A 14,021-nucleotide genomic window follows, 5' to 3' on the forward strand; every position below is an offset into this window, starting at 1 on the left:
AACTTGAAGACCCAGAAGCCTAAATAGCAGCAGACATTTGAGAAGGAATTGCCCTTCCCCAGCTTTATAACGTGGTTTAGGGCTGGCAATCCCATCTCCAAGCCTCCGTGCTCACTTCTCTCCACATGCTCGGAAAGCAAAGGGACTGCAAACTTCCACCACGCTTCTCCCAACACCCTCACCCTGCTCCACAGCCAGCAAGCTCCCAGCTAATCAGCCAGGCTGTATTCTGCACATATTTAGCATTTCTGAGTAATGAGGATAATCAGATTTCTCCCCTAATTCTGTACATCCACCATAGAAGCAGGTGCATTGCCTTTCCCACAAGGAGATCACAAAAAGCACGTTGTCTGCTGGAGCTGGCCAGGGCCAGGTGCCTGTCAGAACCCATTCCCATCTCCCACAGGGAAATCTGCTGCTAACGGATTACCAGTAGCCATGGGGAATGAGGAACTGGCTTTGATTTGGCTCTGCAGCCAGCAGTTCAGGTCGTATTGCAAGTTACCTAAATTCAGCCTTCAAATCCGGCCAGAGATCTCGATATTCTCTTCACTGTCCTCCAACGGAAGAGCTGCACAAGATGTGTGCTGTAGTTGAACAAGATGCGTTTGGTCCAGAACCTCCAAGGTGTTTTGTGTTCTGAAGAGGTGCAATAGTCTGCTCAAGACTTAGGTCTTGGTCATTCTCCACAATGTTAATTCACCTATGGACCTAGACCTTACCTCTGTGAGCCTGTTAGCTGGTTTAAAGGTCTCTATGTGAAGGCCAAAGTCAGTCAGGCCAGGCCAACTCTTTCATGTCCTGTTTAGGTGGGTCTTTGATTCAGGACCTTTTCCTCCATTCAGTTTCATTCAATAATTCCTTCTCAGGGAGCAAACAAGGTTTCTAAGTGTCCATGGTTACATCCTGGTCCTCGGGAGCATTTGGAAGTGGTGCTCCCACCAAAGTGGGACCATTTCCCTCGCAATGGAGTATCAAAAGTCCAGCATCTCAGAAAGGAGGAAAGGATGCTCCCAAACCGTGCACTATGGAGTCGGACACTCCTGAGTATCTGGACCATAGCAGTAGTATTAAGCTGGCTACTATACAGGTAATTTTGAGGTGGAGCTGAAGACAGACAGTGACAAACTGTTAACCGTGGGAGGCTGTTTATCCGTGATGGATGAACACACCATACAGAGCACTCTGCGCAAGGTTACACTCCGTATTTTGTAAGTTCTATGTGGTAATAAAATGCTCCATCCTCTTCGTTAGTGTCCTCTGTGCCACCTTCCCTGTGCTTTCAGACAAACCATCTCCAGAGAATAGCACTTGGAAAACAGAATTCAGCACCGGCTGCTTTAATGGGTCCAAGACTGTTGTCAGACACAGGACAGGTCCCTGTTACCCAGAGAGGGGTCACAGGAGGCATCTTCCCAGGCTTTGTGTATTTGCTGTAACTGTGCATTCACCTGAGCACCCGGATTCATCTGTTATGAAGTGTATTTAGCTCTTGAGGAGAATTGTAACCCAAGTATCTTCAGTAATATCCAATTCTTCATCTTTCCTATCTTTGACCAGGTGACTGATTGCCCAAGTGCTCATTAATGAAGGAGTCTGTCCTGTGCCATCCCGGACTGACCTTCCAGGGGTGGCACAATGACAGGGAAAGAGACTTGGAGAACTGGAAAACAGACCCTGTTGCAGAGCAGTGTCCTCTTAAACCTGTGAGACTGAGCTCATGGGCAGCTCTGCGGGTGTGGGATGCAGCGAGCTGGGATGAGGGGCCCTGGCTCATCCCATGGCATCCCATCCCCAGGGATCTCATCACTGGGATCCTCGGCTGCATCCTTGTCTCCTCTGTGTGGTGAGGGGCTGCCCCAAAGGGCAGAAAGGGCATGAAGGCTGGATCCTACACACACACTTAGCCTTCAGCCCCCCATCACTGTGCAGTGGTGGCAAGTTGTGCTCAGACACTTTGAGAATCAAGGCCTGGGTGGAGATCTGTGTGCTGGCTCCATTGGTGCAATGATGGTTCTGGATGGAAAAATGAGGGGGGAAAACAAAAGAGGGAAGAAAAGAGGTATTTTGGTGGCCTGGAGAGCCAGTGGAAGCTGCCTGCAGGGCTGGACAGTCACTGAAAGGTGGCAAAGGAAGCTGGCACAGCAACTCCTTGTGTTTGCCTTCTCCAAGCAGGTGAGGAAGACAAGCTGTTGCCTTGGTTCCCACAGTATATTTTCATTCAGCCGTGGCAGATGGCAGCGGAGGTCACTGCTTCCACCACCCTCAATTCATCTGGAAGGTGCCAGGGAATCCAGCATCTCAGTTACTGGACCTTGATTCACCCAAACAATACCCAGGGTGAAGCATGAAGAGGGAGCAGGAAAGCCGCTCTCCTCGTTTCCATGAATCCTCACCTTTGAGAGAAAATCTGGGATGTGTGCTTCCCGGATAAACATGTTTGTGTCTGACGTCCTGACGTGGAAGCAGCTGTGCTGACAACAAGCCCCAGACAGCAGGAAAATGGCAATGAAGTCCTTGTGGAAGTGAGACCAGAAAGCATCCCTTGGAAAACACAGCGGATGTTAATGACCTACAGCGAAGTCAAAGGAGAAGCTACTGATGCTGTCCCATCCTCTTTGGTCTGTGAAACCTCGGAACATGCAGCTAAATAAATCTGCTGCTCTTCACTTCACAAGGACGTTCAGATGTGGGCCCAGAGCTCAGCTCCCCCGGGGAGAAGCCAGAGCAACATCACCATTGGCTTTGGTGTGTTCAACATGTAACACAAACCCAACGTGCTGGTGGGAGGCAGCACTTGTGTTGAAATCCCAGCTCAGAGGTGTCTGACAGGTACTTCAGTCACTCAGTTTTTGCTCATCCCTACTATTACTACTTACTTTGCTATCATTACTTTACTACTACTGATTCCCTGCTTTTTAACTACTATTACTCCTTGCTTTTGTAACCCCTGCTATTATCCATAGCAAGAAGACAATAAAAAACTTATCAAAGCTCAATAAGCAAGGAAAGCAGAAGTCATTTACTCGTATTCTGAAACCTCATGTACTTTAAGGTAACATTAGGATCTGGAATGATAATGAAATACTTCCGAGTGGCAATTCTGCAGGGTATTTATTCACTGAGTTTCCTTCTACAACAAAAATACCCAAACCCACTGGTCTATGAGTGGGATGGGTCAACTCAACTACCCTGCAGCAACTCCATCCAAGCTTGTGCTTTCCCTTTGAGCACCTCTCCCCTCAAATCCCAACACAAGCTGGGCTTAGGGGAGACACAATGGCATCAGAAATGAGAACTTCCAGAGTATACAACTCCAAAGAGAAAACCAACACCAAAGCAACTACTTTATAGTAACATTTTTCACCTTTTATACTCCTAAAAAGCTCAGGATGTTGGGGTTTGGCACAAAAACCTCCCCATCACCTTCAGCAAACATTGCTAAACACCAGAGTAGTCTCATTTTTGGCCCAGAAATGTCCTGTTTTTCCCTTCTTGTGTTCTGGAGATGGGGAATGGGAGAAGAACTTTGGAGACAAAAGTTTCCACGTTGTTGGAAACTCTCTGCTAAACTTAAACACAGAGACACAACCTGCGCATTTCGGTGTGCTCATCACATCTACTGCAGCCCAGGAGGAGTGGGGACAAGGGGAACCCCACTGCAAAAGGGCATTAAATCACAAATAAACTCTGGTTTTTGTTGTTTGGGGTTTTCTTTTGATAAGAAAGGTTCAGTTCTACTGACCCCAAACCCAATGTCTGGTTAATGGGCAAAGGGAAGGCTACAGCTGAGGCACTTACTGCTCGCTAGATCGTATGCATTTTCTTAAGGGCTTGAAATGCAATGGGCTATTCCAGGGTTTTCCTGGAGGAAAAGCAATCACAATCTGGCCTTTGTTATCCAGTTTGTTTTCCAAGAGTTCCTACTTGAGGGCCCCTGGAGCAGATTCTTGGAAGAACTCCATTTTGCACCCCAGCCAACAAGATCCGAGTTTCCGTGTATTATTAGCATACAACGGAGCAACGTCAGCTCCCTTAACCCCACACCAGCCAGGGGGAGAGGTTCTCCATAGGGGAAAAACCTGCTCCTTCTCCTCTTGCATGGCTCTGGTGCTTGGAGAGAGGGAAAAGGGAAAGGCAAAGGAGCAGAGCTGGGAGAAATCAGAGAGTGGTCAGGAAAACTTGCTGTGTCAGCGGAAATAAAGCCCTGGCTCTCCAAGGAGAGTTGAGTTCAACACCACCCTGCCCTCAGCTGCTTTTGGGCTTAGCTTGTGCCCAGCTTCATTCCTGGTCGGAATGGGTTTGGTTAGAGGACACAAAGCAATGTGGTTCCTGTGAGTCATCTGCAATCTCAGCCACTGCAATGGGAAACATGGATGTGGGCACAGCCTTCAATGGGGCACGTCTGAAACGTGTTCCCCAAGCTCCTCTTTCCCTTGTGCTGCTCTTGGGCTTAGACCACTGGGCTGCAGCAGCACTGACTGCAGCTGCTCAGGGAAAAGAGTGAAAAACCAAGGAAAATCTCATGCAAAAAATCCCACTTTTTGGAAGGAAAGCACCGCAGCTCCAAACTGGAAACTCTTTGCCAGCACCGTGCACATTTGCCAGCACATTTTTGACTCTTGGCCAAAATATTCTGGCCAGAACTTGGGAGAAAAACTCGGAATTGTCTATGGAAAGCAGATACTTCTCCTGAAAATATTCATTTAGTCAAATCCCCAGGTTTGCACTGAAAGTCAGCTCCAGTGGAAAATGCTGAAGAGCACTATTATTGGCACAGCTTTAATTTTCCTTTGTCTGGAACAGACACGGAGAAGACAGCATCTGTCAAGGGGAGTCTGCACACTTATGGTATTATTTAGCCTGGAATATTGTTCAAGACTTCAGGAAAGGTTCAAGCCACCACTAGGTGCACGAGAGACAGAGCCTTCCCTAGAGGGGTTATACTTCAAGCAGAGACCATAGGGAAGATACACAGCTGGGGAGAGCACAAGGTAATGTTGGAGGGGTCCTGAGCAGGGCGATGAGCAAAGGGACACAGCGCATCCCCCTGGCACCTGCTCCTCCTCCTCCAATGCTTTGTGCTCAGCTGTGTGGGCTCAATGCCTCCTATGGACACCCATCAAACTGCCCCGGCTCCGGAGGCAGCTGCAGGGGAGGGGAGAGATGGGCCCTGCTCTGTCCAGCCTGCCTCCAGCTATAAAAGTCCTGGCAATGGAGAAGAGGAAGCCAAGCAAGTCGTCTTTACAGGCACAGCGTGCTCAGAGAAACTGTGGCTGCCCCATCCCTGGCAGTGTCCAAGGACACAGGGGCTTGAAGCAAACTGCTCTAGTGGAAGGGGTCCCTGCCTGTGGGAACTGGATAAGTTTTAAAGCCCCTTCCAACTCAACCCGTTCTGTGACTCTATGAATGCTCCTTGGACAGGAAGATGCTCTTCCAGCCTCTCTCTTGCAGCCCGCGTGTGCCCATCCAATTGAACCCACCTATTTTAGATACTCCTGGGTTTTGCCCAGGTGTTGCCTTGCCATGCAATCCCTCCCTTTCTGCCCTCACCCTGCCTGCCTTCCATCGCTTTATACCTCGCTCGAACTAACACAACCGCTTTAGCTGCAAGAGAGTCGTTAGAGAAGCATCAGTGCTGGTTCCAAATACTTCCCAGCCCTGGTCACCCCCCTCTGTAAGAGCTTAAAAAGACATCGCTGAGAAGGGAGAGAGGGAGAAAGGAGGACCAGGAAATACATAAATAAAGGTGTATGGTTACTTTGGGTTAGCCCCGATGTGCAGCCCCGTCCCAGGGCGCCGTGTTCTGCACTGGGTTGAAGGATTAGTCACTTTTTCCATTAGAAGCTCTTATTCTAGGGGGATTTATAATGTATCTGTAAAATTGTCTCCAGGCTTTGCTTGGCATCTGAGCGCTCCATCAGCGGGCTGAATGTAAAGAAACTGCAGTTGTTTGATTTACTGGGACAGGGCACAGGGAGGGAGGGAGTTTTTCCATGCTCCGTGGAAATAACATGCACACACTGCCTTTGGTGCAGCGACTGCTCCAGCACAGACACAGACTCAAGCACAGGCACCGTGTGGGTGCAGCCTCACACCAGCAGACAGGAAAGAAGCAAATCAATGATTATTTCATATCTGCCTGCCTCAGAGCCAGCCCTCAGCTGTGGTTTCTCACCACGACCCATCCAGTTCACAGCCCTGCTGGGTGCGACAGTCGCTGTCATACCACTGGGGTGCAGAAATCCTGCCCTTGACGAGGCTTTTTCAACCTGATTTCTATAGGAGACATTTCTTAACCCTTTCTGGAGAGGTCTTTTAGAGATTCCTGAGTGTTTTCCTAGGGAAGACTAGGATTCGAGGAAGTTCTGCTCATGTTTCTTACTACAAAGCTGCCAAAAGGGATGAGCAAGGGCTGGGAATCAGCTGTGGTTAATACCAGCGCCTGAATCATGGAATGGTTTGGGTTTAAAGGACCTTAAAGCTCCTCCAGCTCCAACTGCTGCCATGGGCAGGGACCCCTTCCACTGGAGCAGTTTGCTCCAAGCCCCTGTGTCCAACCTGGCCTTGGACACTGCCAGGGATGGGGCAGCCACAGCTTCTCTGGGCACCCTGTGCCAGCGCCTCAGCACCCTCACAGGGAAGAGCTTCTGCCTCAGAGCTCATCTCAGCCTCCCCTCTGGCAGGTTAAAGCCATTCCCCTTGGCCTGTCCCTGCAGGCTCTTGTAAAACCAGCAGAAGCGTTGGGGCAAAGCAGGAACTGGGAGGTGACAGCACCCTTGGGTGCACAAACTGCGCTACAACCACCCATCACCTTACTGAGGGTCCTCCTTTGTGCTGGGGATGAGCTCATCTGCAGGGCAGCCCTGACCTTGGGCAACTTCCACTCAAACTTCTACTGAAGACGGGTGAATTGGGGACAAGGGAAGGATCAGGAATAGTGACCCCCACTGGGATCAGGGGGAGGGAGAGCCGAGCCCTCTCGCCACCTCCCCGCAGCGCTCATCAGCAAAACAAGAGCCCGATGTGGACGCTTCAAGGAAACAATAACCTAAAACTGGAACACGGCAAATGATTTATTCCAGCTCCAGCCTTCCCTCCCCCCTTGATTAGCAAACCACGGGGGAGTCAGCCCTGATTTCCTTCAGACAGATGCATTCTCTGCTGCTCTGCCTGCGCCACCAGCGCTCAGCCCATGGGGGCTGAGGCTCTACTTGGTATTCGTGCTGTGTAGCAGCTCCTTCAAGTCACACGGTGCCCCTGCTCTCCGGCTGGATCACAAACTTTTTCTTTGGGAGCAATGATGAATATGTTTGTTTTCCACCTTTTTTTTTCTCCCATTTAGGCTGTGAACACTTCCCCACACACTCACCTACTCGCCACTAATAATAAAGCAATCTCTGCAAAGCACTACGGCTGTTAATTCCTACTGTGATAATTTTGGGGGTGTTTTTCATGTTTCCATTCACCGTTATGAAAAGCCCCAGTGAAGCCTCGAGGAACAGGCATGAGAACACGGAAAGAAACACAGGGGAAAGACTGATCTGGGAACAAAACTCAAGTGGGAAATCCCAGCTCTGAAATCCTCTCCCCTCTTTAAGGCAGAGGCAGAGGGGAGCCGGGATTTCACCCCTGGGACTTTGGCAGTGGGAGACCTGGAGCTCGGCAACAAGCAGGGGAGACTGTGACGGGTTCAAAGTATCAAATGGAGCCGAGCAGACACGAGAGGAACAAAGGAAGTTCACGTCGTGATAATTTATTGATGCTCTTGGCCTGATCGCTTCAGTGTTTTGTCTTAACAGGACCCACCCTGAGCAGCAGCGAGCCCTGCAGGTCCCTGGGCTGCTGTGGATGTGATGTGATGATTTACAGGCAAAGTTTGCTTAGAATTAAACCGTAACAGAAGAGCGCCAGGCTGGATCCCACCCTCACCCCAGCACTGGCTGGGAAGCATCCAGTGCCTCCTGACCTCACCCCCATCGGAGCAAAGCGCTGCTCCAGGAATTCCCTTCCCCATAGTTCACATATTTCCAGCTCTACCCATTCACCCAGCAAGTGCCCTGGGAAATCGCTGCGGCCTCGGCATCCCAACTCGCTTCAGAATGAGCCAAACTGATTCTTTTCTTCCAGGAGGAGGGTCCTAAGGAAAATAAGATGCTGGGGGTTCTTTGTCCCCGTATCTTGGATACGAGCAAACTCCCACGCTCGTCAGAAACCCCAACAGCACCGGCAGCTCTTGGCTTTTTCTCTTTCTTATTCTTCCCCCCCCCCCCCTCCCAGTGTGTGTGCGCTTTAAAGCAGGATGCCACCACGATGGGTTTAAGAGACAGCAAGTGCAGAGATGCCAGTTTCTCATGTACAACAGGGAACAGCATCTTTCTTCTGTGATCACGGGTGAAAAATCAGGAGAACTAATCCAGGAGGCTCAATGCACTCCCCGGCCATTCATCCTGCTCATAAATATGCCCAGAGAGACTCTGTGCAAGAACCAGTCTGGATTTCGTTTAACCACGACTCACATCTTCCATTTGCATCTTCCAGCCGGGCTGGTCGGAGGTCCCCGAGTCGCATTCCCACCCTCTTCCCCCTCACGTTTCGGCTGATGGTTGTTGACATGGAAAACTCGCAGGTTCCCGTTTTTCCTCTCCCGCTTCGAGCGCTGTGTTTTCTCACCATCCCTATGCGGAAAACGCTCGGGTGCCAGCGCCAGCAGCTCCAAAACAAAGAGTTTAAACCAGCCTCACCCCTTGGCACCGGGCTCGCTGCTGAGCACAACTTCACAGGGAGCAGCCTGCCCTTTCCTCCCAAAATCCAGCGAACGTGGAAGAAGCAAACGAAGCGCCGAGACTTAGCGCTGTCATTTCCTTTTTAAGGCTGGAGGAGCGCTCAGCCCAGCAGCTGAGACCAGAAGGGTCCCCCCCAAGCCCCGCGGGGTGCTCCGGCACCGGCAGCTTTGTGTCCCCCCCCCCAAAAAAGAGATGCCCCGAGGACCCGCGCCCGGCGCGCACCGGGACTTTGCTCCTGTATTAATCCCTGTGTGTTTATGAGCACTTTATCCCGAAAGGAGGGAATAATCCTTCCAAACCAACACAAACCCCTCCAGTGCCGGGAGACAGCGGCGAGCCGGGGAGGGGCGACACGGAGGAGAGCCCCGGGGAACAGGGACACACAGCGGGGAGCCGGGGGGACACAGGGGACAGGACTCGGAGGCTGCCCTCGGGGGATGGGGACACACAGAGCGGGCAGCCCTTTATTGCAGCTGGCCATGACCAGGGCTGAAGGTACCGGTGGGTTTCGCTACCTCCGAAGTTTGGTTTGCTCTAGCACCGCCGGGATTCCCTTCCAGCAGGGATCATTTAATTTGCTTAAAAGTTTTATTTTATAACCTGGAACTTACGAATTGAAAACTTCTCTTTCTCTTTCCTTCCCCAAGCGTTTCTCCGAGTTTTAGGCACCAAAACTGCCCCGCGTCCTCAGAGCGCAGCCCGACATCCCTCCACCTTCCTCCTCCGGGATGAAGTAACGAAGAACCGAAGCCTTTACCGGAGCCTTTACCATCCCCGAGGGGGCTTTTGTTCCGAACCCCCCGTTCTCCCCCGTTCCCCTCTAACGCGGAGCGCCTCCACTTACCAGCTGCAAAGCGCAGAGGAAGATGAGGGTGCAGCGCCCGGTGCAGCATCCCATGGTCCCCGAGCAGCGCGGGCAGGGCCAGCCCGGCTCACCCCGGGGCTCCCGGCTCCCGCGCCCCAGCCCCGGCCCGCAGCTGCCGCGGGGGGAGGAGGAGGAGGAGGAGAAGAGGAGGAGGAGGAGGAGGAGGGAGGTCGCGGAGGATCCGGAGCCCCTCCGGGAGCCGGGGAGGAGGCGATGGGGCCACAGCTTAAAAGGGCAACGCTCCGGCGCGGCTGCGCTGCCGAAGGCGGGCAGGGATGGCGGGGCGGGGGCTCGCTGCCCTCGCAGGCGCCGAGGGATGTTCTCGGGGTGCCAATGGGATGCTCCCGGCGAGCCCCCCCCCCCCCCCGAGAGGCTGAGGCAGGCACAGCCTGGTTTTCCCTCGTCTTCCCTGGAGGGATGGGGGCTGTCTACGGGACACAGAGCCTATGGGGCATCCCAAGCGATGGGAATGGGGAGCTCCTCTCCCCCTTCCACATAATGCCCATCACCTTCCTCCCCGTGCAGGTGCTGGCATGTTCACTAAAAATTACCTAAAATTGATCTAAAATGCAATGATTCTTCCCATCAAATTTGTCACACATGGAAGATAAACTTGGAAAGGGGGATAAGACAAGGAGTTCTTTACAACGCACATTTGTGGGTGTTTTGAAGTGTACGTCCAGGCTTGTGAATGAACCATGGCTGAATAGCAGGGATGTAGGGGAGCATCTCTTCTTCCAAGAAGAGCTTCTACCTGAGCACCATCTATGAAGCCATCCCCAAACACCTCATCTGTAGGAAAGCATGTCCATCTACTTCAGCTGTGACCAGCAGAGTAAATCCATGAGCACACAACCGCCTCCTTTACATACCCCAGCCACTGGTATTGCCTCCTTCTCTCCAGGAGGAGAAGCAGGGCCCATTCGATAGAGCTCACTTCCTGCCCTACTCGCTTCTGGCCAGCCAAGGGGCAGGAACCACACCATGTGCTGTGATCTGTCCCGAGCTGTCCCGACTCAGGTTTAAGCGCAACACATGAAGCTTTAAGGTCCCTTCCAACCCAAACCGTGCTGTGATCCTATGATTCTGCCTCCAAAGGGGTGCAGCTTCGCCCCGTGAGTGACCAGTTCCACTTCCCTTTTAAACAAGCGTGTCACACTGCTTACTTCAGAGGTGCGAGGAGGAGACGGGAGCTGAAATGACCGAGGAAAGCATCCCTGCCTACACCGCGGGGCAGCAGGATTTATCCTAAAGCGCTATGAATGTTAAAAGCCTTGTATTAACAGCATCATTGATATTCAAATCAGCCACAGGGGGAAACAGAACAAACAAACAAGCAAACTGAATGCTTGAGATTAGGAGACAGACTGCGCATTGCCCACAAATCCGACTGGTTTTCAATGGCAAAGTACATCGATTCTCTGCCCTGTGCGCTGTGCACAACCAGGGCACCAGTTAATGCAGTCAGATACAATAAACCACCCTTTATTACAGGTGAAAGGAATACACCCAGAGAAGAAATCAATTTACTCCACTGAGAAAACTGTGGACTGAAGAAGCTTTGGCAGTAACTGCGCTCCCAGGAAGATGGGTTTGGATGGTGGAGGCAGCAGCTTAGTTTGTAATGAATGCAGATGAAACATTCCTTTTACAACCTGCATAGGGAGGCCTCACTATGCACTGGAGGGTCAATCCACCCGACATCAGAATTACAAGAGGAGCTCAAACAAAGCAGGCTGGGTCCTGCTGGTTGCTGTTTCCAGCTCTGGAAGCTGCTGCGAACAGCGGGGGCTGGCTGGGATGCAGCAGTGCGGGTTAGTACCGGCCCTTTGTGCCTTTTCGGAAGGTTTCCTGCATCGCTTGTGCTGCCTCCTGCTTCTGAAAGCCTCCCGTAAGCACGGCTGTTTTCCAAGTCAGCTGTACCACAAAGGAGACACGGCGTGAAACAGCAGAAGGTATCACTGTGAAAGGCTGAGTTTGACTTAAACAGGGCTCTTTCCACCTGCACTTTCATCTTGATAAGAGAAGCAGAAGGTAACCCTGTGCTGGCTGGGACTCCATGTGCAGCCAGCAGAATACACACTGACCCTCCTCAGCTTACCGAGAGGGGTGAAACCACAGGGATAACATAGACTGTATTTCAAAGAGAAACTTAAAACTCCCAGAGCCTGATCTTGTGATCTTCATTCAGATGATTCCTTGTCTGTGTTGGGGTAGCAGGAGAGGATCTGCCTTCATGTAACCAAGCAGCCCCACTTGGGGCTACTCACATTGAAAGCTGGACACGTGCATCAGTGTTGGCCTCCAGTCTCTTTTGGTTATGGACACCAGTGGAGGTGGATTGAGTTTCCATCTCACAACAGGTTTGGGGTTTTGGTTGCTCTTTGTAGGCTAATTAAAACATCTCCTGCAGGCTCTGTGAGATGAAATAACAACTTAGCTGAATTTGGACCTAAGCGAATAAAGCATGTGGGTCTTAGATCCGAATTAAGTTAGGTTTTTTTAATTAGAGGTAGATTAACAAGGCACCATGGGATGAGGCAGCCCAGAGGCTGCCAAAATGCAGTGCCATCACTGATGTGCTATGCATCAACAGTAACCCTCATGCACCCCCATAGAGCAGCACTTGGCTTGGCACTGCCACAGCAGCCACCAGCATCTCCTAAACACAGTATGAAGTCCTGGTCATCCACATTCCTGAATGAGTGCTGCATCTACCCTGAGAGTTCAAATGATGCTCCAGACACTGAACATCCTTGTTCCCAGCCCGTGCTTGAATTAGGAACCTCTTCCCATCCAAATTCCTTGTGCTGATGGTGCTTCATGGATCCAACTGCACTGTTATGGGAGATTAACCTTGTTATCACTCGTTCCTGGCTGGTTGCATCCAAATTCCTTCCAGAAGACACAGGTTTACTTCAGAAGAAACCAAGAAACAAAGTTTGCAACCTTGAGGCAAAACACCAGTGTCTCACCACAGCTCCTTATTTCTCATCTCTGCAGCCTCCTCCCTCTGACAGATGAAGATGAGCAATAGGGGCTAAAAGCATGAGCTGGGGACACATCTCTTCACAGCCCAAACCCTGTCATTGTCACAGCTGCTGGAAGCTATTGATGGTCCTAGAGCCCATGATACATGTGGGGTGCACTTATATTCCATTTAATAGCCTCACCTGGGTCACGATGCCTTTAGATTGGTCTGAGCAACTGCAGCAGTGTCAGAACACTCCAACCTTATCAATGCCGCTTCCAAAAGGCAAAGTGTGTCCATTGCACTTCATTACGGCCTTAGAGCTAACCATCTGCCTGCTCCTCTCACCCAGTGCAGACAGCAGCCTCCCAAGGTGGCACATCACATCCTATGTCACATCCTATTTCTCTAACATGAATTAGAAGTAAACCCCTTTGCCACCCGCTGTCATGCAACTGATGGCAGCCTTCCATGGTGCACAGTGGGAATAACAGGGGCCACCTTCAGCACAACCAGTTGGAACATCTTCACCTAAGAGGTGGCTGAGCCATGGGTCCTTAAAATGTGGATGGGTGCAAACGGATCAGGGTACAGCATCTTCCCGGGTGGGAGGAGGAAAGGGCAGTAGCTTCTGCTCTGCCTCCTCGACAGAGCAATGCTGGACACAGTGACAGGACCTCGCTGCTGGTGAGCAGAGGCTGCCACTGCTCACCTGGGGCAGCCAGGCCTGGCTATAAGAACTGGACTCTGTGATATTGCCATGTCTCACTGAAGACTTTTTCTATAGGAAAGGGTTACTGAACTAGCTAGAAAGAGAGAGAGAGAAGGGAAAAAGGGCAAGGTTTTGACCTTCTAATTTTAAACTTGTCATTGTTTAAACCTTTCATTACCCCAAGCTAATAACTAGAGAGTTGTTACACAGCTTAGCTGCTCTGGGACCAAAGCCAGCGAAGCCAAGGCTATCAGAGTAGGAGACCTAAGGGAGATGGCAATAGCACAGACATGTCCTTCTTCTCTCCAGCGGGACCAGAGAGGCACAGGAGCCCAAACTGAGCTGGAACACCCCCAGCAAGCAATGTCCAAAGGAACCACACTCTGCTCCTCCCCTCCTTTTGCAGCCTGGTGAATACATTGCAGAGAAGAACAGCCCTGAGAGAGCAAAGAGCAGTGGCTTAAAAATTGTTCTCATCATCACACAAGAGAAGAAGCAACCTCAGTGGCTTCTGTGCTTTGAAATGGTTCCCACAGCCCAGGGCAACCTGTAAAATTTATCAGAACTGGTGTGTGAAACATGTCACTGTCTCTCTGATCCCTGGGAAGCTTTGGGATGCTGCAGGGAGGCAGCTCCTAATCAGGCTTTTGTCTGCCACCATCGTCTCCATTCCTCATTTGTAATTCC

At 51.2% G+C, this 14,021-nt stretch overlaps 2 protein-coding genes across 4 annotated transcripts in view; one reads left to right on the forward strand and one right to left on the reverse strand.

Moving 5' to 3' along the window:
- The window catches only part of NKAIN4 (sodium/potassium transporting ATPase interacting 4), a 47,753-nt gene extending 37,821 nt beyond the window's left edge, over nucleotides 1–9,932 (reverse strand). For 2 of the 3 annotated variants that reach the window (XR_009969134.1, XM_062641989.1), the window contains exon 1: nucleotides 9,631–9,932. Coding sequence is in view for 2 of the 3 variants with exons in the window: in XM_062641989.1 (XP_062497973.1) it covers nucleotides 9,631–9,684 (54 nt within the window). In the remaining variant the exon portion in view is untranslated. The remainder of the gene's footprint in view (nucleotides 1–9,630) is intronic. The other variant, XM_062641988.1, reaches the window with a different exon arrangement.
- Nucleotides 1–14,021, forward strand: part of ARFGAP1 (ADP ribosylation factor GTPase activating protein 1) — a 281,891-nt gene that overhangs the window by 242,489 nt on the left and 25,381 nt on the right. The gene's annotated exons all lie outside the window — the stretch shown is intronic.

Source organism: Pezoporus occidentalis, unplaced genomic scaffold (assembly GCF_034315485.1).
Source record: "Pezoporus occidentalis ecotype Australia unplaced genomic scaffold, CSIRO_AGI_Poc_V1 ctg70, whole genome shotgun sequence".
NCBI lineage: Eukaryota > Metazoa > Chordata > Aves > Psittaciformes > Psittacidae > Pezoporus > Pezoporus occidentalis.